Source organism: Cataglyphis hispanica, chromosome 14, assembly GCF_021464435.1.
Source record: "Cataglyphis hispanica isolate Lineage 1 chromosome 14, ULB_Chis1_1.0, whole genome shotgun sequence".
Taxonomy (NCBI): Eukaryota; Metazoa; Arthropoda; class Insecta; order Hymenoptera; family Formicidae; genus Cataglyphis; species Cataglyphis hispanica.
In genome coordinates, this window is record NC_065967.1 from 455300 (window position 1) to 481311 (window position 26012).

General features: G+C 32.9%; 5 protein-coding genes across 8 annotated transcripts in view; 3 read left to right on the forward strand and 2 right to left on the reverse strand.

Annotated features, from left to right (window-relative positions):
* The first annotated feature begins 172 nt into the window (after positions 1 to 172).
* On the forward strand, positions 173 to 3233 carry LOC126854344 (UDP-galactose translocator). Of its 4 annotated transcripts, XM_050600949.1 has the most exons (6): positions 173 to 239; positions 384 to 586; positions 1049 to 1138; positions 1218 to 1337; positions 1439 to 1653; positions 1751 to 3233. In XM_050600949.1, exons 3-6 carry the CDS (start codon positions 1120 to 1122, stop codon positions 2393 to 2395), a joined length of 999 nt encoding a protein of 332 aa, XP_050456906.1. In that variant the 5' UTR covers positions 173 to 239; positions 384 to 586; positions 1049 to 1119; the 3' UTR covers positions 2396 to 3233. The 4 variants fall into 4 exon arrangements, with proteins under 4 accessions (XP_050456906.1, XP_050456904.1, XP_050456905.1 ...); XM_050600947.1 differs by lacking the exon at positions 173 to 239 and having other exon boundaries at positions 296 to 586; XM_050600948.1 differs by lacking the exon at positions 173 to 239 and having other exon boundaries at positions 296 to 542.
* Positions 3234 to 3407: 174 nt separating this feature from the next.
* Positions 3408 to 6418, forward strand: LOC126854342 (transaldolase). Its single transcript, XM_050600946.1, has 6 exons — positions 3408 to 3677; positions 4925 to 5048; positions 5194 to 5433; positions 5527 to 5652; positions 5727 to 5863; positions 5959 to 6418. The coding sequence occupies exons 1-6, from the start codon at positions 3581 to 3583 to the stop codon at positions 6231 to 6233; spliced, it is 999 nt and encodes a 332-aa protein (XP_050456903.1). The 5' UTR covers positions 3408 to 3580; the 3' UTR covers positions 6234 to 6418.
* A 288-nt stretch (positions 6419 to 6706) lies between these two features.
* LOC126854339 (4-hydroxybenzoate polyprenyltransferase, mitochondrial) overlaps positions 6707 to 26012 on the forward strand; it is a 43335-nt gene continuing 24029 nt past the window's right edge. The window contains exon 1 of the mRNA XM_050600939.1: positions 6707 to 6987. The gene's annotated coding sequence lies outside the window, so the exon portion shown is untranslated. The remainder of the gene's footprint in view (positions 6988 to 26012) is intronic.
* Positions 8667 to 10157, reverse strand: LOC126854353 (PBAN-type neuropeptides-like). Its single transcript, XM_050600961.1, has 3 exons — positions 10051 to 10157; positions 9709 to 9960; positions 8667 to 9213 (listed from the first exon to the last, which is right to left on the reverse strand). Exons 1-3 carry the CDS (start codon positions 10124 to 10126, stop codon positions 8996 to 8998), a joined length of 546 nt encoding a protein of 181 aa, XP_050456918.1. The 5' UTR covers positions 10127 to 10157; the 3' UTR covers positions 8667 to 8995.
* LOC126854347 (heart- and neural crest derivatives-expressed protein 2-like) lies at positions 15076 to 19394 on the reverse strand. Its single transcript, XM_050600954.1, has 3 exons — positions 18677 to 19394; positions 16963 to 17633; positions 15076 to 15763 (listed from the first exon to the last, which is right to left on the reverse strand). Exons 1-3 carry the CDS (start codon positions 18756 to 18758, stop codon positions 15629 to 15631), a joined length of 888 nt encoding a protein of 295 aa, XP_050456911.1. The 5' UTR covers positions 18759 to 19394; the 3' UTR covers positions 15076 to 15628.

The window sequence follows — 26012 nt, forward strand, 5'->3', positions numbered from 1 at the left end:
AGAAAGAATATAACATAGATTCTTGCAATCACATAATTTATGCAATTATTAAGACAAATAATTATATTTTTTTATATTTTTATATTATTATGTGCAAATATACTTAAATATATAGGCCATATTCACGTAAAGTGGCGATATATGTATATAGGATACTTCTCATTGCATTTCTGAAATAGATTGCGTGTGATTGGTTCATTCTTTTAAAGCCAATGGATGAGGTTAGGTAATCATTCAATGTAAATACATTATTTTTTTTCCGGTTATCTGTCTGATTTATTGTACATACATAAAAAATATGAAATGCATTAGACATGTAACCTATTTATCCTAATATACGATAAAATGTACTCCGTTATATTTCGTCATTTAAATTTAATTAGGCACAAATAGAAAATAACGAAGATACAAGGCCAATCGAGGCCAATCGAAAATGATGTCGATAGGAAAATAACTAGGCATTTTTGAGAAGCACGAATATTCAACGTGTCAGTTCAACGTGTACAAAAATTTCGCAAATAGTGCGCATCCCTTCAGCGAATGTTAGTTTTTTATCTGACACTTTATTTTTTTCCTACATCCTCATGTGAGCGTTATTTCATTTTTTAATTGGTTTATCAAAAATTATCTTTTGCTAATTGTCAAAACACGATTGTTAATGTGTGAAAATAAACACTGTAATTGAATAATAATTTTTATCTTTCAATAATTTCTATTTTAATTATTTCTCCATACTAATGTGTATGATATCTTGAAAATGATATCGTATACATGATCTTTGTGGAGTAGGAAATAGTATGTTATCGCATTGCTGTATTTCTAGAGCTTCTGTATAGAGTCTGATGTATTATTCTTTTATTACATTTATTTATATTATTAACAATTAGTTTCGTCTCTTAAAAATAAACATCTTAAATAATATTTTATAAAGATATAAATGATATTCTTTTTACTTTTATTTATGGCAGAATAAAATTAATTATTTGTGATTTAAAAATACTCAAACATTTCTTTTGAAATACTTATATTTATTTCTTGTATTTTTTAGTAAAAAAATGTAGTTTGTGGAGAAATATCTATAAGTTATTTCACAAAAGTTAAAACAAATCCATCACCAATATGAATAAGACTTCTCAAAGTAAGTATATCATTGATATGTGCAGAAATTATGGATAACTCTGATATGAATGAGAGCATTTCAAATATTTATATTATAGGAACTGGACAAACATTGAAGTATGTGAGCTTAATTACTCTCACACTTCAAAATGCTATGGTTGGCCTCAGCATGCGATATTCGCGTACTAGAGCAGGAGATATGTTTCTATCTTCCACTGGTAAAAATCCATAATAGAATCAGTTCTCAAATATCTTTTTTCTCTGTATAGATAAAAAATTTTTACTGTATTTGCAATAACACAACATTTTTCTTTTTTAGCTGTTGTAATGGCAGAAGTAGTCAAATTATTTACCTGTCTGGTATTGGTATACATCGAAGAAGGAAGCTTTGAGAAATTTTATAAAGCATTACATATGACAATCATGAAGCAGCCTATTGACACTTTGAAAGTTTGTGTGCCATCTCTCTTGTATATCATACAAAATAATTTACTTTATGTATCTGCATCTAATCTGGACGCAGCTACATATCAGGTAATGCATATGTCCAAACTAAAACATTTCTTTAAAAAAAAAAAAAGAATTTTAAAATGATATAATACATTTAAGATGAATAATATATATTTTACAGGTTACATATCAATTAAAAATTTTGACAACAGCCTTCTTCGCAGTGACGATATTACGTAAATCTCTACGTATCACGCAGTGGGGTGCTCTACTATTTTTAGTCATTGGAGTAGTTCTTGTACAATTGGCTCAAAGCGTAAAAGCGTCTTTACCTTCCGGTATCGAACAAAATCACTGGCTAGGTTTTTCTGCTGCTCTGAGCGCGTGCGTTCTATCTGGCTTCGCGGGAATCTACTTTGAAAAAATTCTCAAAAGCTCCGACATCTCTGTATGGATGCGAAACGTACAGTTGAGCGTTCTGTCCATACCGTTCGGATTGGGCACGTGTTTTCTGCAGGATGGTGACATCATACGCAAGCAGGGTTTCTTCTTTGGTTACGATTTATTTATCTTTTACCTGGTGATCTTGCAAGCAGGCGGTGGATTGATTGTAGCCATGGTAGTTAAGTATGCTGACAATATATTGAAAGGCTTTGCCACATCTTTAGCCATCATCATCTCTTGCATAGCTTCCATTTATCTGTTCGACTTCCATCTGTCATTTCAATTCAGTCTAGGTGCGTTCCTCGTAATATGCTCAATTTTCCTTTACAGTCACCAACCGAAAACTTTGTCTGATAAACATACATCAGCTGAAAAAGTCTGACAATAGTGAAAACACGAGGGTATTCTCGGTATAATATAAATAATTGATTTTACAAGTTTTCACAAGAATTTTCATTAACTAACATTAACTTGGTGATATAGAGTTTTAATAATTTATCAAAAATAGAATCAATTTAAAAGGAGGACCGATTGAATATTGATTTGAACAAATTAATGAAAAAAAAATAAAAGATTTGACAGATACTATCAATATTAAGAAAAATCAATATAACAACTTTGATAATTCTACCTTAAACTGCAATGATACAATTGTTATATTGTTATATAGAATACAAGTGCAATCATGTTTTATATTCCATCATTTATCTCTCTTGTGATAGTAAAAATAGAGATTTTACAATGATGAATATATAGAGAAATTAAAGTGAGATTATACATTGCAGTGGGTTTATCAAGTTATTATAGATACAAAACGTTGACATTATTAGCTATTCACAATGATTATGACTTTATATTATATAGCTTCGATTCAAATACATTCAAATATATTCATCATAGGTCAGTAAGTTATATTTGCACTATGTACTTAAGAATAGATTTTAATAAATGCGGTTTCTATGAGAATTTTAATTTCACATCGTTTCTTTGAGATTGCAATTTTTAGAATGCAGTAAGACAATTCTAAACAAAAATTTATTTTGCAAACAAAACTTTATTCAACCAAATAATTACATGAAGTAAGCAAGAATATATTTTATTTGGAATGCAAAATGTTTCAATGGAAAAATATCTAAGTCTATTTAAAATAAAATTCAGCTTCCTATAATATTTTGTATTAAATTCAAGATATAATTACATGCATATTTTTTTTTTATTCACATTGAAAATTCTATAGATGAATCAATTTTTTTACTTTAACTGACATATTTAACTTGTAAACTTAATTATATATTAACGTGAAACAATTATAGATATTTTTTATTCCCATTTAAATAAATCGGTTATCTCGGTTGTAGTTGAGTAATCAATTACAGTTTTATGTTCCGTTTCACGAGTCGTATCGCGGCCATCAAAAACCCGCGCCATATCACACGCGTGCTCGTAAATTTGATTTTATGCCACTGACAGTTGGCGAGCCTGACGCCGAAAGTACGTTACGAGGCGTGCGAGAGTGAGACGTGAAATTTTTCATCTCCGTGTACCCGTATAAATACGCACGACAATTATGAGCGAGTCCCAGTCGAAGAAAACAAGGATCATGAGTTCGTTGAGTCAATTGAAGGAGTTCACCACAGTGGTCGCCGACACTGGCGATTTTCACGGTAAGATCACGTCGAAATTCGAACTCGTTCAAAGTTGTAGAGATTCGACGATAGTTGGTGAGCTAGAGGGGTCGGAGGAGAGAGGAGAGGGAAAATATTACGCGCTTGCACTTTTTTTTTCTCGAACGTGTCTCACGTGATTTTTCGAATTATGAAATTTATTTTTCGATCAAAGTTACTTCAATAAGGGAGATTTATCCATTATCTGTTTATTTGCGTATATATTCCGATATCGTCAGTACGATATCGACGATGGAAAAAAGGCATTAAAAAAGCATGAACGGATAGAACGTATTGAATTACAAATTTTAATTAGATATACACAAAATTCTCTTTAAGAAAGTGATCAATTCATATTTAAATTGATGATTAAACAAGATTTGTTACGCAAATAAATTAAACGACATATTTGTCTACGAAATATAAAAAAAAACTCGTACATAGCGACGTTTATTAATAATCGTCACAAAATCGATATTATACATTATTGTATATATATTTATTTTGTATATTATATATATTTACTTTATTATGTTATATGTTATATATTTATAATATCGACGCAACATAATCGTCTAATTTTTAATTTTTAATTTAATAATTTATTATCTTGACATAGCACTACCGTTAATTCTTAATCAAGATGCATACAATTTTTATGACACATTTTTTTCACATTATGATTTTGTGGAAAAATAATGTGTTAATATAAATGCGCGCGTACACGGCATTGGCTAAAAGCCGAACTTTTTTTTTCTTACTACGACAAGTTTATGTTTTATAATGAATAATGCGTGTTACGTTATGTTGATTGCACATTCACAATAACGTATCATTCTGGTTTCTATTTCGTCTGGACGCGTGAGTTTTAATTCATTTATATTCCTGTGAATTTAAAATTGTCATTCATATTTTATGTGTATCTATATGAGGGGTCATGGTCGAAAAATCGAACGATGTCGCATAGATATATCTGTGCGACTGATAAAACGCGTATCAATGCACATACAAAATACCGTGACCTTTACTTTACTAAGAAACGGCCTCTACATTCATCTTTCTCGTCCTTGATAGAAATGGAATGAAAATATTTGAATGAGCTATAAAATAAATAAATAATAAGAAATATGGATATAAAGATGGATAATGATTAAAAAATTAAAAAATAGAAGAAGAGATAATTGTGTAAATATAATAAATAATAATATATAAATTAACATTATAAATGGTATTTATACTATTCTTAGCTATGGAGCAATTTAAGCCTACAGATGCAACGACAAATCCGTCGTTGATTCTTGCTGCTGCTAATCAAAAGAAGTATGCTCATTTGATCGAAAAGGCTGCTGAATATGGCAAAAAGTCTGGATCGTAAGTATATTTGTTGATACATATAATTTATTTAAATTTCTTATAATTTTTTATGTTATTGAAAATTATATTTATTAAATAATTAACACTAATTTATTATTTATGATATTTTAACATTATTTTTAACATAGAGATTTTCTTGCAGTACTTTGGCTGAGCAAGTTGAAGCAGCCCTTGATATCACATGTGTTCTGTTTGGCAAAGAAATTTTAAATATAATCCCTGGAAGAGTTTCTACAGAAGTGGACGCCAGGTTATCATTTAATAAGGAAGCCAGCATTGAGAAGGCAAAAAGATTGATCGCTCTGTATGAGGGACTTGGAGTGAGCAAAGAACGCATTTTGATCAAGCTTGCGTCAACTTGGGAAGGCATCCAAGCGGCAAAGTAAGCAAAAAACAAAATTAAAAGATATATATGTATTTTATGTTCGATTAATGAATATATTCTATTAATGAGTAATAATAATTGTTTTTTTAGAGAATTGGAGGAAAAATATGGGATCCATTGCAATTTGACATTATTGTTCTCCTTTGCACAAGCTGTTGCTTGCGCAGAGGCTGGGGTCACTCTCATTTCACCATTTGTTGGTAGAATTCTGGATTGGTAAATGTTTCAATCTCATTTATCAGTTTATAAATTAATACAAATCAAGAATAAAAATTGAATGATTTGTTTAGGCATGTGACAAATACAGATAAAAAAACATATGAACCAAAGGAAGATCCAGGTGTTATTTCTGTAACAAAAATTTACAATTATTATAAGAAATTTGGCTACAAGACAGTTGTGATGGGTGCTTCGTTTAGAAACATTGGCAAGTATTAAAATTTATATAATTTTTTGATATATGTAAATTATTTTTTTATAGTCATAGATATATTTTTTTAATTTAATTGTCTTGATAATTAGGTGAAATTAAAGAGCTCGCAGGCTGTGATTTTCTTACTATAAGTCCCAAATTATTAGAAGAATTAGAGGAGAGCAATGACCCAGTTCGTAAAGTTCTGAATGTGGAATCGGCGAAAAAATGCGATCTTCAAAAGATCAGCTTAGATGAAGCTGAATTTAGATGGCTCCTGAACGAAGACCAAATGGCAACTGACAAGTTGTGCGAAGGCATTCGCAAATTTGCCGTTGATGTGCGAAAACTTGAAAAACTGCTGCAAGAAACGATTCAGGGTTAAAACGATTGACAGAAAATGATATTTTTAACTGTGTACAACAATGTAATAATTTACAAGGGCATAATCGAATGTACAAACATTCCTATTGTTTATATTTATAAAATAATTAGTTTATGCACTTGAGTACAAAAAAAGTGGAAAAAAAGGAATATGGTATTAATAAATAAGATATATTTTTAGAAATATATTGCAGAGTAAATATATATGTATAAGTTTTCAAAAATATATTTTGGTGATAATTTATAACTAAAATTTACATTACTAATTAACATTATTTTTTTATAATTTCTATAAAGTTCAAGTTTATTCTGTAATTATATATATATATATATATATATATATATATATATATATATAAATATAAAATACATTTATTAATATATCATTTCTATATGATATAATTAACATATATGTAATTTGCAGATAATTTTATAATTATTTATATTCGCGTACCATGTACGCATGCGCGACCGCCATGTTTATTTCACATTGAATCGAGTTATAATCGTAGTGTCGAAGTCCGTGCGCGAATTACTCTTATTTTTGTTCGCAAAAAGCAAATTGCGCGTATCAATAATTGTCGGAAATATCGAGTGGCCGTTATAACTTGTTAGTCATTAATTAATTAATAGTCATAGTGTCCTCCTTTCGTTTTTAAGACGAGTGTATTTGATGTGATCTGAGTTAACCTTGCGCGGTTTCAATGATAAGTTGGCGCCAACGGCGGAGTTTGAAAAGGCGTAGAAGCAGTTCGGTGAGTGAAATCATTTATCTCTTTGCTCTGAAGATTACGAAATAGATATAATTTCGATGAATTAAAAATACAATAAGCAGAAAGAAGTATAGGTTATATTTATTTGGTATCGTAAAGGTTGGTATCACAAATAATAGAAATACTTTTGCATAAAAATATATATCACAATTTGTGTACGCAATGTTAAATACGTTGTAATTATATCGGTTTTTCAATCTCTGATTTAACATTACGATGTTGTTTATTTATCTACGATGATTTAGTATGACCTTGTATGCGTACAAACATCAAAGCCCTTTCTTTGAATTTTACTTTGTTACACAGATGTTATCTCATAAATCATACCCAGTACTAGAATATTATTTTAAAAAGTTAAATATTTATATATATATGAATATTGAAATAGATTTTATGTTTAAATAATTTTATTCTTTACGATATATCTCGTTTTACATATTTAAAAAGAATCGGTTATTTTAAAAAATCAACTTATCGAAAATATATAAAAATCTCTTTATTAGAGTAAACGTTATTATCCGATATTTAACAATCAATATTTTTTTTATCTTTTTTTTTTCATCAAAAATTTAATGTCACGTGTTTTTAATTTGCAACATCGAATATTTCAACAATCAAGTATTTGATTAAAATTTCATTATTGTAATATTTGAACGTTAGAAAGAAACAAATTTTATTATACATATATTTGAATAATGATTTTTATATATGTGTTACATATTTTTATCATATTTATATAAGAAAAAAGACTATTTTCTTTTGAAAAAAAATCACCTTTAAAATATTTAAAAAATTTTTACATAAAGATATTTTTTTTTTATATTATTCATAAACTTGTATAATGTGTGACGATCATCGTTAATATTTTGAAGCTCTCATCGAAAGCATTTTTTGTCATTTTTTATGAGTGATCCTCGATATACGGTACCGTTGTAAAAGCGAGGATTAGAAGCTAACTAACTTGTATCTGCTCCGCCGTCGTTTTCAAGTTTTACGATTATGACTGTCTTCCATGTTACCACATGGCTCACCGGTAGTTCCGGTCGAGAAATTACTCGCTGTAGTTCGGCACCCTGCTTCTTCTTTCTTCCACCGTCCTACTTCCTCTTGAGAGAGATATCTCAACCCTTCTCGTAGACGCTGAAAATAGCGTCTACGATCCTTCCGCACAAACTTGCACGGAATCCTCTACTTCATTCCCAAGCTTTACATAAATTTTACTGGAAAAATCGATTGAGTTGAAAAAAAAATCATTTTTGTATATTTATTAGAGTTTTTATTATTTTTAATTGATAATTACGATATTATTATACAATATTTTCATTATTATTTTTTTTTTTGTTATAATTATTTCTTGTTTATAAATTATTAGTTTAATCTTATAAAAATATATTTTTTATATTCCGGTAATTTTTTGTCAGCAGGGTTTTTATTTCTTTTCAATTTTTTTTTCTACTTCTTTTCCAATTTTCTATATGCGTCACATAAAGTTCTTATGCATTAATTTTATCTTTTCATGTATATGTATGAATTCTCCTTTAAAAAATTTTGCTTTAATAATTAAATGTTAATAATATTTTTATTACACTTCCTTTAATTACAATTTTCTATTATGATATTTATCATTAGAGATAAAAATATCTCTTTGATCTAAATGATAAATATAGTAGGTGATTATAATAGTATAAATAATTATCTCTTTATTATGCATATTTACTCATGTATCATTATTATCAATTTAATTAAAATAGTAAATTGAAGCAATAAACAACAGAGAGAATTTAGATATAATTTAGGATGCAAGGATAATAAAAGAACAGTAGAGCTAATTTTGAAATACAAATAAACGTCAGTATTTTATTTTTTTATATCTTAATAGCACTATAATTTTGTTTGTCGCTCCGTCGAAATCCTCACAATTGCGTAGGTCTACTAAGAAATCACTCTTTGCTCGCAATTTTCGATGATCTGGCTTTTGTCACGATGCTGCCTATATTTTTCGCGATACGCTGCGTGATTGACGCCCGAGTCTCGGCGACGGTATCCAGGATACCCGACGTCCTAAACGCGGCGCGAATATCGGGGGTAACAGATGATCATTCTCCTCGATCTCATTCCTATCGGTCGCATCGCCATAAGAGAATAATTCCTCGTCCGATCCTCGTCCTAGGCGCGGTGTAAATTGCGTCTGCTGTCTCTTTTCATTAGCTAGAATTTATTCTTGATAGTCATTAACGTGAGGGAAGGAATTGAAAAGTGATAGAATGGCATAGAATTTTGAATTATATAAATTGACGGATTAATATAATTTGATAAAACGTCAAAAATAAAGAAACCATTTTTTTTAATATTAAAATAATTAAATAATTAAAAAAAAAAATTGCACGCATATATAAAATTCGAAAGTAAAAATTCAAAGTAGAATTTACATGAAAAAAATTAGTGAAAAACAAGTTATTACATACGAGAAAATGTTGACGAAATTTATAATGAATATTAATATTATGCAATCCTGAAAACTTTATTTGCAAAATAATTATGGACTGAATGAATCCAACTATTATTTTTATTGTAAAATAGGAGAATTTTTTGGAATCTCGGAATAAATATCAAACTAATGTTTAGATCCGATTGTTAATAATAATTACGAAGCAATGAATAAGTTGAGTCGGTACTGTTTCGAGAAAGAATCTCGATACTCACCTGGAATCGTGATGACTGTCCAGCGCAGCCCAGGTTGTTGGTCCAGGGCATTCACCAGCATTTCGATCTCGGGATTAATCTGCTGCTTTTCGTCAGATCTGCGTCGTTTTCCCAATCGCGGACCGAACCACATGCCGCTCGTGATTTCCTGCCCGGTGGTGCGCTTGGTGCACTTTCCCTCGATGCACGAGCCAAATTCGTTGCTCGGCGATCTGTTATCGTTCGACCCTCCGTTCGGTGTCTCTCTCAATTCTGCGAGCGCGGTATCGCGACGATCAGCAAAATAATCGAGAGACAATCGCGTGCAATGGATTTAATTATCGTAAGAGGGCTCGGTATTACCGTATTCGCCGGATGCGCGAAACGCCAAGCAGAGCAGCAACGCCAGGGCGCAGACGGTGTTCCCGCTGACAATCATCTCGGATCAATCGGCGTTCCACGAGGCTATCTGGCCGAGTAATGTCGTGACGAACGGTAGTTGGTCGGGTTTTATAGGGATGGCAGAGGATAGGGACGCCGGCGTTGTTTTTCCATCTTATTGTCCCTCGCTTCTTTTTCGCACCCCCGAGGCCAATCACGATCGCCGCCGAGAAGCGATTCGTCTCCATTTGAAGCGGGACTCACTGTCCTACATACGCAATGAAGTTCCTGGATGCAGAACACGCGACGAATCCTAGAATAACGCGCCCACGCACACAGGGGGTGGATTGCCATCCTCGTCTTCGGTGGAAAAATACTAGCGGTTTTCATTAATTTCCTTCGATGAATGGAGACGTGGTATCCGAAATAGAAGTTTCTTTTTACGAAAATAGACGGGTTTCATTCTAACTTACGAATCCATTTAATTATTACACAAAATAATTGTAATTTTTACAAATTTATTTTTCTCTATTGATATATGGAATGAATTTTGTTAAATTATTAATTTTGTTATTCAGTTAATATAAGAGAAAAGAGTTAGATTAATTTTTTGTATATATTTTTCAATTATATAAATATATTTATATTTTTTTATAAAAATATTTAAATATTTATATAGTATCTAGTATATTTTTTATTTCATTAAATTATATAAAACTTGTGTATTTCTATTTCTATTATTATATACATATATATATATATATATATATATATATATATTTTAATGAAGATAACTTTCGGAGTTTACTATATGCAATATAATATTATGTTATATTGCATTATTTCGGAAATTTGAGAACTTTAGAAATGACAGTTTGCAATATAAATTATCGCGCATAATTTTTTGTATTTAGATTGCATAATTACATATTTAAAATTTGTATATTTTGAAAAGCTATATAATGTGGTCACACATGCGTATTTTATGTTATCCGATGAAAATAATTTTGTTCGAAGATACAATTAGAAATTCATTATTATAATTAACTCAGTTTACGCAATAATTGAAATATCTTGGCCATTTGTTTCACAGATTTACGATAATGAATCGATTGCAAGCACTATACTTTCTTTTAACAAATCCTATTTTTCTCGCGTGTATTTTTTATACCCCACGCTGCGTAACAAATGATTGCGGCCGCCTGGCGTTCGATTGAATGAACGATTAGTCTTGGATTTAACTTGTCGATCGCCGACTTAATTTAGGGATCAATGAGTTCACATTCTTCGCACTCTTTCCTTTATATAAAAGCGCTGGATTGACCGAGAAAAGTTGGCATTACTATACGATCGCGTCGTGCTTTCGGAAAGGGGATGACTAAAATCCATGCAAGTGCGGGGATGTTTACGTATTTGTTAATATACAATTAACTTTAACGAATTATTTATATAGCTTGTGCTTGTCATTAAAAAAATGCGTGCGAATACAAAAGTGAAATTCGAAAAGATTGGCTTAATTCATTGTGTCATCTTATGTACAGATGGTTTAAATTTTAATTCTTCATAATCCGAATGTGTTTTTCATTAATTTCATTATTATATTTTTGAAATTTTTGTTAATGTGATTATCGTACATCGTGAAAGCTCAATATCTTATTTTCGTATCAAATCAGATGTAAATTAATCGAGGACTTACAACCCCGCTGCTATTGTACACGTTTTTTTTTTTTTGAGACATACCAATATAATACACACATATATACATATGTATAGTGATGAGTACATCTTATTTGAGGCGTGCAATTAGGGGGCGGCTTCACACATGGACGTTATGGTTTTTCAGTGAGATTTAAGTGGGCGAGTCGCGCATTCGTTCTGTACGCGGACTACGTACGCTTCGCTATACTTTCGATACTTGTCAAAGCAAACAAATGTCCGCTTCATACTTTTTTGATCCCCATGCGTATTTGGTAGACGCACGACGTAAAAGCACTTGCATCTGCTGAACCGAATACGCGCCATGGAAATCTTCCCACGTGACGACATTTTTTTATTCGATTCCTTCCTTCGTATCATAAAATTCATCCGCCCTTTCAGAAGTTATAACTTCATCCAATCGATAGATTAACATTATCCAACGATGAATAAATTTAATAATTTTTAATATATGAATAAAATTATTAATAATAGTGACTCGATATGATGATCGGTGAATTTTTTGAATATATTTTTGATATTAAACTGAGAAGTGGTAGAAAACAAGTCAAAATAAATGACATTACTATTTTAGAGTTATTACTATTGGGATCTATATATATATTGGAAAATATTAATTGTCAATTGTTTTCATAAAATGGAGTTGAACAGATTGCCATGGATGATCATAAGGCGATAAAGATTGATTTGATTGAAACGTACGGAAAAGTGAGATAAATCTTCACATGATATATTACTCTGCGGGTGCTCGGCATCTGGTAATCTAATTACTGCGCATTTTGTGGTGATTTTCAGTAGTGATCATTGTTTTGGTCTTATCCGTTCGTGCGAGCTATTACTTCGAATTAACGATCCATCATTCGCATGCACAAGCGTCTGCTTAGAATTTTCTCGATTGACAAAAATTAATGCTCTTGTTAAATTTTAAAACGAAATTTCAAGGATTTTTATTTTAATTTATATTTGTCAATTGTTTTTTAATAGTTATCAATTAATTTTACGATTAACAGTAACGTTCCAAAGTCATCATTGTTTAGATAATTATTTTGAAACAAAGAGACTTACTTTTCTAAATCAATTAAATCAATTAAAATTAATAAACTTTATATTCTCATGAAATATAGGCACTCCAACCTCATTTCCCTTTATCCATTTGACGGCTCAAAACGCGTATCTATTGTATTTTTTTGCCGGCGAAAAAAAAGCGAAAGTAGGCACGCGCTATGCGTGCAGATAGGTGCGAAAGAGGGCGGAGAAGGTAAATTGGCATCGCTTTGTAAACTCTAGCTCTGACGAAGCCCAGAACACCTCCCGCGGCCGACGGTGCACGATATAAACACTCTCGCGGTACCGCAAGAACTTGGCTATTCTCGGTAGCCAGGAGAAGAGAGAGTTGTTCCGCCGCCGCACGTGAAAACCGATCTAAAACGCCCGTTGCATCTCGTGACGAAAATCGCGACCTATCGTATTAATTCGCGCGCGATTTGCCTCTAAAAAATTAAATAATTACAGAGCATCTTTGGTAACAATGTATTTGTTTCATTTTCTCAGCTTAAAACACTGTTTCGAGAATTTATTCCGTACTTCGTGGGAAAATTTTTGGAGAAGCAACATTTTATTACGTCAATTAAAATAAAATTGTACAGTTTGATCCAACGCATACGATGCAGGATCGTGATAATGTATTAGAGCGTATACATCGCCGATGATCATTCGACTTGACTTGGCTTAAAGTGTGTATCACGATTTAATAACTGTACGTAGAAAGAGTTGTAGGCTCGAATAACAAAATACGAGGTCTCGTCAGCGTCAGAGGAGCCGGTTGAAATGTTTACGGCGCGGCTCAACTATTAACATTCTCGAAGTCCCACGGACGTGCGCGCTTGCTAATAGGATGCCACTCGTTGCGATAAACAAACTCGCTCGTCAATCGCTTCGATAATATCAATCCCGGACTTCGCGATCACTCGCGTACAATACACAAGACCGACAATGTCGTCTTCGGTTGATCCGTCGTGTCGTTGTTTGGGTGCGATGGACATTGATGAACCGACGCCATCAAAGACAATCGCAAATATTTAGTCTTGCGTGAATCGAAGTTCCTGGTAGCAGAAGTAAAAATTATAATTATGTTAATTAAATAATTTTTTTTACATAAAGATTGATTGTACAGATCACCACGAATATTCAGCCTCGCGACAAAAATTCTGATAAATTTCAAATTTAATTACATTAATTAATCAATCGAATTGATCGAATAATGATGGCAATTATTTAAGTTGTTATTATCACATGGGATTGATTACTTTCCTTCGCAAAGAAAGATTTTCATGATTAGCTGATGTTTGAAAAGTTAATTTGGGTTTTATTGTCCATAAAGAAATCACATAGCTTGTGAATAATTTTCCCAGAAATTAATTTTTAATATAAAATATCAAGCGAAATAAGGGTGGTAATAAATTCGAAGACTGGCGGAAACGAGCGAGAGAGATGGATATTAATTGATTAGATTCTAAGATTATTTACCAAAATGCAAGAGAAGTTTTTTCCCCATATATTGCCTACATGTAGAGTATCAGACACGCTACATGGGATCAAGTACTGGCGCCAGGGTATCCACGAAATCCGAAACCAACCGCTCTATACAATGAGTTCTCCATCTATAATAAGTCAGTTAAGTAGAAGGAAAAGATAGAGAAAGAGAATTTCTCACGGCTTTCTCTTTTGAATAGAATTTTATTTATATATATATATATATATATGTAAACTAGAGAAATATACAAAATAATATAAAAATGATGCTCTACGAATAACTTTAATTAAACTGAGAAGACAAATATTTGTGTAATAAAGAGAGATATATTACAAATATTAATATTGCGAGTAATAAAATACTTAATTTTCATTCTAAGATAATATAGATACAAAGAATCGAAAAATGCGAAAAATATATATTTTTTTTTAACATTTATATTAATCTGAATTTTTCTTTTTTATTATACATAATATAACTTATATTAAATATATAATGGCATAATATATGAAATATAAAAATATTGTGCAGAAAGTGATTATATATTTATACTAGTAACATTCCATTCATTTTTTTAATTAGTAATTTCTATTAAGTTTAATTATTTATCTCCATGTGCAATTAAGTAAGAATTAATAATATTTCGTTTTTTGAGTTTAACAATTCAAAATATAAGAAAAAAAATGTAGATTTTTAAAATAATTTGTAAAAAAGGATTTCAGAAAATAAGACATCGCGCTTCATTATGATACATTGTTTATTGCTAACGACACTTTATACATTATGATACTTTATATACAAAATTTTACAGAGATTCTTAAATCTACATGCGCGTTTTTACATCAAAATTATGATCTTACTGATTACAACTCAATCACGTTTGGAGCTTATATATAAAATAATATTCTTTGGTTCAAAATATAGACATCGATCGCTACAAGAGGAACAAAATTCTATGTACATACACAACAATTATGAACGCGCTATATACAAACAATTTTATCCATTTTTTATCCTATAATCATACATTTTGCTAAGTTGCAATTGCTTTTTTTTTTTTTTTTTTTAATTTGAAGTTTTATAAATGATTGCTTCGTTTATAAAATATTATTTTATCCAGGATGTTATAAGTCATAATTTCGAATTTCTGAGAGATGTTTGAAAATGTCTGAAAGACGCATCAGTCATTAAATCGCAGCTCATATTTTTTTCCGACGTTAAAAAGCGTCAAGCGCAAAAAGTAACGCTCCTTTCGAACGATATTTCGCGAATATCGCAGATATGTTTTGACAGGAGTGTCTTCGATGTATTTTATTGCATCTGGCTGGTCGGTGATTCTTGCTTTAATTCGAGGGCCCACATGTGCTGCGGCCAACCCGTTCGTCCTTTGCTCTTCGTCGGTTCTTCGTGGCCGAGATTCGGGATAGATTGCAAACACGATTCATTCTATAACGAAATAAAAATACTCGATGACAAATGTGTTTATCAAAAATTAATCTCGTCTCTGCACTTAATATAATGTCATGTCTAAAATTTGATGCTTCTTTTTACATTGTCTTTAAAGTTGCACCGAAGACTAAAATAGAGATAAAATTTCAATAATTGTCTGACAAATTGTTGTAAAAAGCAAAGGACATCGATTATCGATGACTGAAAATTATAGTGATCTTTATTGAGGGAAGAAAAGTCCACGTGGGCGGTAAACGGTCGCGCAAAATTAGGAAAACCACAAAATATAGGTTTGAGGAAAACAAATTGTTTCCGAATTGAAGTTCAGAATTAGTGAAGAGCAATCGGGAAATCGATCGACGTTTCTTTAGAATTTCCTTTGTTTCCTTTCGACCAAATCACTCGAAGGCAATGACCTTCCGATGAAAATTCGGAAATAAAACTAGACAATTATTTCATTCTTTCCTCAAATAAAATATTAAAATTAAAATTAATTATAAAACTCAAAAGACAAATTATAATTTTTAATTGCAACATTTTTATGAATTAATCGAATTTTTTTTTCCTTGACGTATTACATTATATTAACTTATATTTTAATCACACAAACCGATATAAATAAAAACAAAATTATTTTTCTATAATCTTTGTCAGACCTAATGATCGTGTGAAAATTCGATGTGATACATTTTTCACAAATCTTGAAGCACGTTGATGAAAGTCGAGTTCTCAGACCGATATACCAGTTGGCCAATTAAAGAGGCGAATGTTTACGTTGAGGCGACGCTCACAAAAGCGTTCTGAAAGATTTAGGAAAGATTTCGTCCACAGAGAATAGAATAATTCATCCCGAAGAACTTTCGTTCCGCGACCGAAAACTGTCCGCGCGCTATTTCGAGTAGCTCTCTCGAAGTCCTTCAAGAGAGTTTTTCAGAAAAACGAAAAATCTCACAAGTTATAAAAATGAAGGAAAAATTAGAGAAGCGGGAGTAAAATTAAATAGAAAAAAAAATGTTAATATTATCTTATTTCGATGCATATATCATTCAAAAGAATTATTAACTAATTCTTATCAATTATAAATACATTATAAATTTGACATTTCGAAATAAATTATTCTCTTATGTTGTTTTATATAACATCGATAAATGTTAAACAAAACTGTATAATAATTACTAAAGATATCGTATCCTCACCTGATTGGGTTGAGTCGTTTTATTTCTCCTGCCATTCGAGAGAATCTCTGCGCGGAAGGTCTGCGGTTCCTCTCCCTCGTCGCTCTCCAAGACCGCCATCAGGTATCCGATGTAAGACGCCGCTAGCCTCAAGGTTTTTATCTTGGATAATTTCGTGTCCGCTGGGACGTTGGGGATGCAGTCCCTCAGGTCGGAAAAGGCGTTATTTATACTCTGCGTGCGACGGCGCTCTTTCTTGTTCGCGGTATTTCGCCTTTTTGGTCTGGGAGGTGCCACGCCACCTTCGCGAACGCCCTGATGAAGATGTTGTTGAAGGGTACCGACTACTCCGCTGACAACCTGCTGACCGATCTGGGCGCTCGCGAATTCGTGCTCGCGTCGGTGATTGGGTTGGTGATGATGGTGATGGTGTAGGTGATGGTGATGATGGTGAGGCGACGTTTCCTGTTGCCCCTGCGGATACGGCAAAGTAGCGTAATGTTGATTGGCCGTCGGGTGCACGTATTGCTGCAGCGGCGAGTAGCTCGTCTCCTGGATGCCGATCTCTTCGATCAGAGGTGGCGTCGATGCGGTGGAGCTACCTGCCCCCGAGCTATTCCCCGACGTACCGGAATCTGCGCCTCCCCAGTATGTTGATTGACTGTCGGCGTCGGGAACCGAGCCGAGGGGCCCTATGTCAAAATTAGAGGATTTCGCCTTTTCATACGATTGCTATATGCATTGGTGAAATTAATCTTTAGATGATTTGTTCACGAAATACGAAAATTATACGCGATCACTATAATCAGGCTATGATTTTGAATAAAAAATTCTCTTTTATAAGTCAGTTTTGAAATAGAGATAGTAATTTTTTGGAATTAATAATTCCCAGAGACTTTTAACAGAGAATAAGCAAGCGCGAGAGTGTGAAAAGAAACATGACGTTTCTTTAAGTAATAAAGTCTAAATTTTCTTCGAGATTATTAGTAAAATTCGTATTTATTAATAAAACCTGCTCTCCAATAATTACATTTTCTTACTGGCCATTCTTTTTGTTTGTCAAAAGCTACTAGTTCAATCTCCTACGCTTTTTTCATTATTAGGCGTTCGTGACGTTGTTGCTACGCGAATTAATAAGAGGAAATGACAATAAAATCAATCTCTTGTACATAAAATGGAAAATCGAATTTTACAATCATGAAATTTTTCCATCCTTCATCTTATATAAAATAGATTATTTCATTAAACGTATGTATATAGAAATTAATAATCTTTAAATTATATACACACTCTATAGCGATAATATAACAATATAAATTCATATATTACAGCAGATGTAAAAAATAATATTCTAAATAACTTGAGAGATAAATTTTATTTTAAAAATTTGTAAACGTAGAAAATATTTGTAACGTAATTCACGCAGGCTATAATTCAAAACATCGATATATTTTTTATTCAATATTTGTATAATAATATTATAATCTGTGCACGTTATTATTTATATATTACATATATAATGTAAATTATATTCTCTTCAATAATAATCTCTTTAACAAGAAGGCCTTCTGAGTATAGTTTGAAAACTATATTACGCAATTTTATCTGTATTTTCGCGAACCAACGATATTTCCGAAAAAATTGTGAGAAAAAATATTTTGTTACACATATATATTTAAATTAATTATTTTTAAAAAATCAATTTTTTCAATATTAAGATTATATATGTGCTTACCGTAAGGAAGCTGAGTGACGTAATTATACGGCTGGTGCCATTGCGGATAGTACTCTGTCTGCGCCTCGTATCCACCAAGCATGGTGTCTGGTATTACCACTGTCAGATATTTCACTAACTTCACAAAATGTGTGTGCGTTCACTTCGAATATTCAATTTATAAAACCTATTATTATATCTTGCTGTATTCCTTGATCACAAAAGTCTCTTCAATTTATCGAAAATTATCGCTCAATTAATATTATCTTTGATTATTTTATTATTAATTTTTATTCATATATTTCTCGATCTAATACGACGATCTCCAATTTCCATTTAAATGTCGTCTTACGGAATGAAATTGCCGTTAATTGTTATTATATATTTTTTCACACTAATTATTTTTTTTCCCTCTCTTGTAATTATTATATTTTACAATATCTCTCTCGCATTATTTGCTTGGCTTTCTCTAGGATCCCATTTTATAAACTTATCGATTGATATGTGATTTTTTTTTTGGCTATGAAACTCGTTTTCTATCTCTTGATCGCGAACATCTCTCTTCATCAACTTGTATCTAAATGTCGCGAATCTCCAGCGCAAACTGTCACCCTCTAACGCTCGACGAAGTCGCTATATTCTCGGCTGGTCTCGTCGTCGAATGACGCGGCGATACGGTTTCGGACGTGCAGCCAAAATGACACTGACAAGACGGAATTTGGTGCGGTAGCGATCTGTTTCCCCGGTGCGGAATCCCCGGCTGCGTTCGCCGCTTCGTCGTCGGTGGTAGTAGACGCGAGTTACGAGTGGGTGTACCCAGACCCGGGTCTGTCATGACCCGATCTCGTAAACGGGCGGAGCCCGGTTTGGTCTACGCCTCTGTGAAGGGGACCCCCGGGATTCAATTAGTAAATTGAGGGAGTTCGCCGTCGACGGACAGGGCGAAGTGGGGTATGATTTAGGGTATGACGTGCCTCGGCGTTCTCCCTCCGTCGCCGACCGCGCTCGCTCGATTCGCGACGTATCGCCATCGCCGTCGTGCTCGTCTTTTTGCCGATCGATTCGAGCGAACGCGAGATGCTTCAGACGCTGTTCCACGATATAATAATATTAGTCGCGAGATATCGGCGCGATACAGGCGTGAGGCTGCGACGCAAATTGGATGAAATGCGCACGAGATATTTTTTGCATCGTAAATTTCCTTGAAAAAGAAGGAAAAATTTTCTTGAATATTTTCTAATTTCATTGCGAATATATTTTTCTCAGCTTAAATATTTTCTAAATTAAATATACTCCCTTTCTCTTGTTTTCTATCTTTCCCTTCGTCGTGTTGAAGATTTCAGTTTTTTCTCTAGATTTTAATAAACTATTTTCATAAACTATCGGTATAATATAATAAATTAATTTTTAGATACGTATGTACATTTATTATAATTTAGTAAGTTTTAATATCTTTATACCTTTTAAAAAAATGACTATCTAATCGAAATTAATAAAATAAATTTTAATAATTACAAAATTAATGCTGAAAAGATATAAGAATATTAATTCAAATGTTGATTTTTAATGAGAAGAAAAATTGTTTTAATTTCTATCTTTATTTTTATTCTCTTCACAAAATTTTTCAGTTTTTTTAATATATATCATTAACTCGTGTCCGCCTTGTCGTCGGCGATAATGATATTTTAATTTTGACGACGTTAAACACCATTTAATATTGATTTAACATCAGGTTATCTTGTAATACGCTAAAAAGGGTCAATCTACTTTTACGCTGTTACGCTTCTTTTCCCAAACGACGACATGCAAACGAGCTTATAATATCCGCCTTTATATGTATCGACCTTTTGAGACAAAAAAAACTTCCCCTTGCTTTTCTTAGGGTTAAAAACGAAACAACCGGCAACATCCGACACCAGAGTCAAAAAGACATCACGGGAAATCGGTAGCGTACAATGGTCCCGCGGGACTTTACCCCTAACAACCTGTTCGCATAAATAAGTCGGCACCTGTTTCCTTCTTCTTCCACCTCTTAACAAGGCAATTTGCACCTAATTACGACTATTATTCAATTAAGAAACAACATCCGGTTCTCCGCGTACAGAATTAAAATTATTTCTGACCAATTCTAGATCGTCACAGGAATTAGCCCGAAAATATGTAAAACAATTTTTTTTTATTATAACAGCATAATTCTTTCTTCCCAGATTTAAAAAAACACGCCACGATTTTTTTTTGATTTTTTTTTCTGGAAATCTATAGAGCAGTATGTTTTGTATAATTATTTATGCGGCATACAAAATCAAACAATTTATGACAAGCGAATAAAAAAAGTGAATACATTATTCGTGATAAGGACGGGCGTCTGGTTTTATTCTCGAAAGAAACCAGACGCCAATGTGTAATAGCCGAATAATTATTTCTTTTTATCTAATCGTATAAACTTGATTTGTCAAACGTTTACTATTAAGTAGGAAATTATAAAAAAAAAAAACAAATATTAATGAAAACTCGCGCTTAAAAAGTTATTGCGATCACCTCAAATTTATAATTTTATAAGAAAAGAAAAGCTAAAATAAAGATATGAAAGAAAATTATTATGACATACCTTTGCCGCATATGTAATATCAAAGGCTTATCATTTTCATTTAGAATTTTATCTGCTTGATATAAAAAAAAATGTGTTTAATATCAATAATGACAGGAAATTAATTTAATGACACATATTCAGATAAATATATACATATATAGAGAACACAAAACAATATTTGTCTCTCGTGCACTAATCATCACTGATTTAAAAAAAAAAATTGTTACTGCATTTTGGAAAATTTCGTCGTCTTTCCGACATTTCTCGGTGATCAATAATCTCTCTACTCTTCCGTTTTTTTTTTCTTTTTTTTCTTTTGATCTCTCGTGGCAGAGACCAGAGAAAGTGATTGGTCGAGTGGTCGGCTGCCAGTCCACCGACAAACGCCGGCAGGAGTTTCTTGACGCAATCGCTGGTGATGATACATTGTCAAAAGGAAATGCCGCGATTAAAAGAAGCACTTATAGGACGACTAATTTTTTTCTTTGATGCCAGGCGACCGCGATTACCACGCTTTCCTCGTGAACCACTTTTGCCCGGAGATAGACGCTTTCGAGGAGCGAGGATTTATCTACCGGCGCTATGTATTCAAATCGCCAAAGTCCTCGAGTTCGGAAGCCGACTTCCATTTTTGTTTTTCTACTTCGATTCTATTTCGGATAAACTCAAATGGAAATTGCGTTAATTGACATATATCGTATATATTTCATATAATTGTATAGAGAAAGACAATAAATTGATATAAATTCAATTTAAAAACTTTAACAGATATTCTGGTAATCCTGATAATTTTTCTTAAAACTTTAGTTGGGATTTTTCTGTGAATGCAGCTTTTTAATTGTTAAATTGAAATAAAAAATCTTTATTTGTCTATATTAAATAAACTATTAGTATCTGATTTTAAAGTTCTTCTCTAGAAGAGAGACGATTTTAAAGAAACATTTTAAAAACTCTTGAAATTCAATTATTATTAACGCAATCGGCGAAATCGAAAATATATAAAAATGATTATCGGCGTATCCCAAATCTTCTCCCCTCTCGTAGCTTCCTTTCAACCAACAGACAGCCCTTTTCCAAGGGCTGGGCGGGTAGAAAGCAGCCGGGGATCCTGGCGATGCCATTCGACGCGGAGGTGCGCAGGACACGGCACGATAAAAGGAAGGAAGGGGCAAGTACCGGAATATAACTCGCGATGATAAGGGTCTCCCTTGTGGCCTGGCGATATCTATTAAGTAATAATCATGATAGTCTAGAGATGAAAAGTGAATGTGGGGATCTGGCGTGTAGGAAGAATTGCCTCGTCCTGTGCGAGACCCCTGATTTCCTGCATCGTTTCTCTCTTACCCCTGTGCTATTTTAGCATCTGCAGTAGCAGATCGAGGCATTTTGGAGGAGACTTCTAGCAGTGCAGTGTAATAATTAATTAAATTTATTTACTGACACCAACAATTATTACATATAAGATAATTTGCGTACAGTGTATAATAATGTTAAGGAAAAATTTTTTATTTAGTCGGAGAAACTTTTGAATTTTTTTCAAAATAAAATGCTTTAAGTTTGAAATTAAAATATTAAAGTAAGTTTTATTTTGAAATTAATTAAAAATTAAAATTTTATTATCTACATCAAAACTTAACGTAAAAATTATTGCACGTTACTAGTTGTATTAATTTCTGTTATAATTACGTAATTGACTTTGAAACTCTTTTGTGTGTGCGAGGCTTTAGGGCGCAAAATCAAGGGTGATCCACCCTTTTGGATATCTCTCCACTCAATGGGGATGACGTAAAGGCGGCTGACGACGGGGTGCAAGAATACAGCGGCCGTCGCCGGTCGCTTTTGCGGTAGTGGGACGCAATCCAGAACACCTTCTAATCGCCTCTAATCACTTCTTCTACCCCGCACTGTGGGAAACCGCAGGACACCCGGTATAAGTCGTGAGTGCACTCGAGCCCTTTTCGGCCGGTGAACACTCGAAGTCTCTCATTTTGGAAGATGCGACTGGATCGAATACCACCCGGATTCCTTTCAATGATCCTCAGAAAGATACTTTTGATACTTTATCTTTGAAATAAATATATCTTTTGCATATTTGATTCTAAAACAACTTAATTAAATTATAATGTAATATAATAATAATTCTACAATCTTTATCATAAAATAAAAAAAAAGCTTATAAAGCTTTTAATTCTAATTTGTATGCGTATAATATAATAACTTAAATTCTCTGATATTTTCAGATATATATTTTTATACATTTATATTTAATCGATTATTATTTTAATACACAAAATTGCACTTAAAAAAATCAACGTTATCAAAATACCATCAAAAGATATTTTATAAAATTATTATATAAAAAGAAATTTATTTTAAAATATCTTTTAAATATTTTTTAATTTTATTTTTGCACACGAATAAGATATGTGTACATTGTTTATGTGTGTGTGTGTAACATAGCGAGGTAGAATATCGGGAGAATAGAATGTTGTTTAGAAAAAGGATACACAAAGGACGCGTGCCAGTCTCGTGGCCCGGGGATTTTTGGAGCGCGCATTGAACGTCGACACGTTCACTAATTATTATTTCCGTCGTTAAGTAGGCCATTTCTTATGGAAAAGAGCGGTGAGACGTAAACAAGGAGGTAGGCTATGGTGTTCTGCACTTTATCGTTGCACAGCCAGCGAAATTTATTTATTTTTCCATCGATGACACGTGGTTCCTCTTTCCGTTTATCTTCCTCTTTCTTTCTTAATCTCGCACCTCGCGTCGAATCATCGAAATTCCCCGTATTCCGGAAAAAAATAACAAAATCAGACAGACTAAAAATAAATTTATTAATAAATTTTATATATATATATATATATATTTTTTATAACTTCAGACGTAAAATTTCATAAAATTTTTGACATAAAGTTTATTCGTAAAATTGTCTTGTAATGTAAAATTTCTTAAAAAATTATTTAAAAATTATTTCTTAAAATTTCTTTCAATTGCTTAGATGGAGATGTCAATTCTCGCTCACATAAGAACGAGATGCAAAATGAGTTTGGTTGATTTCGATGAAATTATTTATGTTAGGTTTGACACGACTTGATTTCGTTAGACATGAATAACGCGATGCTTGTCGTGAGCTCGATTCATTCTTTTTCATATCCCGATTGCAAAAAGGTTGAGATTAGAGAATTAATCTCTCAACGACCGGGGAAGAAAAGTTAAATGGCAAACGGTGGAAAAGGAAGAGACGAAACGGAAAAGATGTGGTGGCGGCGAAGCGGGGGCGGGTGAAAATCGACAGAGATGGAGAGAGAGCGAGAGGAACGGAGAAATTCAGAGGGGCCATGTGGCGTTTCACGAGATATCAAATCATTCTACGTGTACGCCATACCGCCCCCTAAATATAGTTTATTGCGTTACCGAGTATTAATGGAGCTTCCATAGAAACGACAAAGACGGCCCTCCGAACGTAACTCTTTCGACTCGGAAAAGCGAACATACTGATCTCCGAGAGCAATTTCAATCTAAAGATGAGTTGCCTCGGAAAAATTTGTAGAAGCAAAAGAATATTTATACACTCTAATTATTATATCGCGCGACGAAATTAATATTCGTATCAATATCCGGAAAATACAGCACAACATTATTGAGTTTGACAGCTTTTTCGTAAAAATCTTCCGCAGGAGAAAGAGGAGGCACGGTCATCTGTCAAAACTAGTTAGAGACTAGTTTATCGTCCAGCGAGGGGCGAAATTGATAACCGACCGCCTTCTAGTTTACAAGCTAGATGTGCCATCTGCGAAATCGCGTGCCACGAGTAGGGCACTCGTGTGTGGTCCGCCATCAGCGGTCTACCCACGTAATTTTCTAACGAAAACTCTGATGTAAACAGCGATCTCTACCTGATGCTTTTCTCCCGGCCTTTTTTAGTTTCTCTCCCTTCCCCCCACACCAAAAAAAATAGGATGGCGCACGACCTCGTCTCGGAATATCATAATTAAATGATGATTGCGGCTGTCTGCGCGACCGCGGACGCTATTAAGCTGCATTCCGAGATCCTACGACGGAAGCTTTATTAACGGGAAGGAAGCAGTTAGGTAGCCGCGCCCATAGAACGTGGGTGGCTGCTGCATCCAACGCACTTTGCGCCAGAATGTTAGAATCTTTTGACAAGATTTTCTCAAATTCAGGATTTGAAAAAGTGATTATAAATTCGAGAAACAGAGAATTTTTTTTTTATTTATAATATTATTTATAAAGTTTATTTACTGATAACATGTTTGGCTGATATATTTAATTTATACAAAGTATATTTTTAAAGGAGACAGATATATATCGTATTAATGATAAACATTTGCGAAAATTTAAGATTTAATTTCGGTATTTTTAGATGAGAGATTTTCATTAAAAACGATGTAATGATCCCTCCCTCCTCCCCCCCCGTGTTATTTTCCTGTGACAAATTTCGGATCTTCGTGTTCCGGTGATGCTACTGCCGGAAAGTATAAACATACTCGCTTCGTACACGTGTCCTCTGTATATCATAAGACTCCGCTTAGACTCGTTAAGACGAGCTAGTTCCTCCACGAATTTGCTTACTATATCCTGTCACGAGATTCATTCATGCCTAGACAAGGCCAGGCATCAAAAGATGCTGAGCGCGCCTTCCAAAATTTTATCGCGTACGTTGATTATTTTGACATGTGTGATTGCTGTCACCGGACCGCAAACTGCAGCGTCACGAGCTTGTAATTCATCTTCGTTTATAGA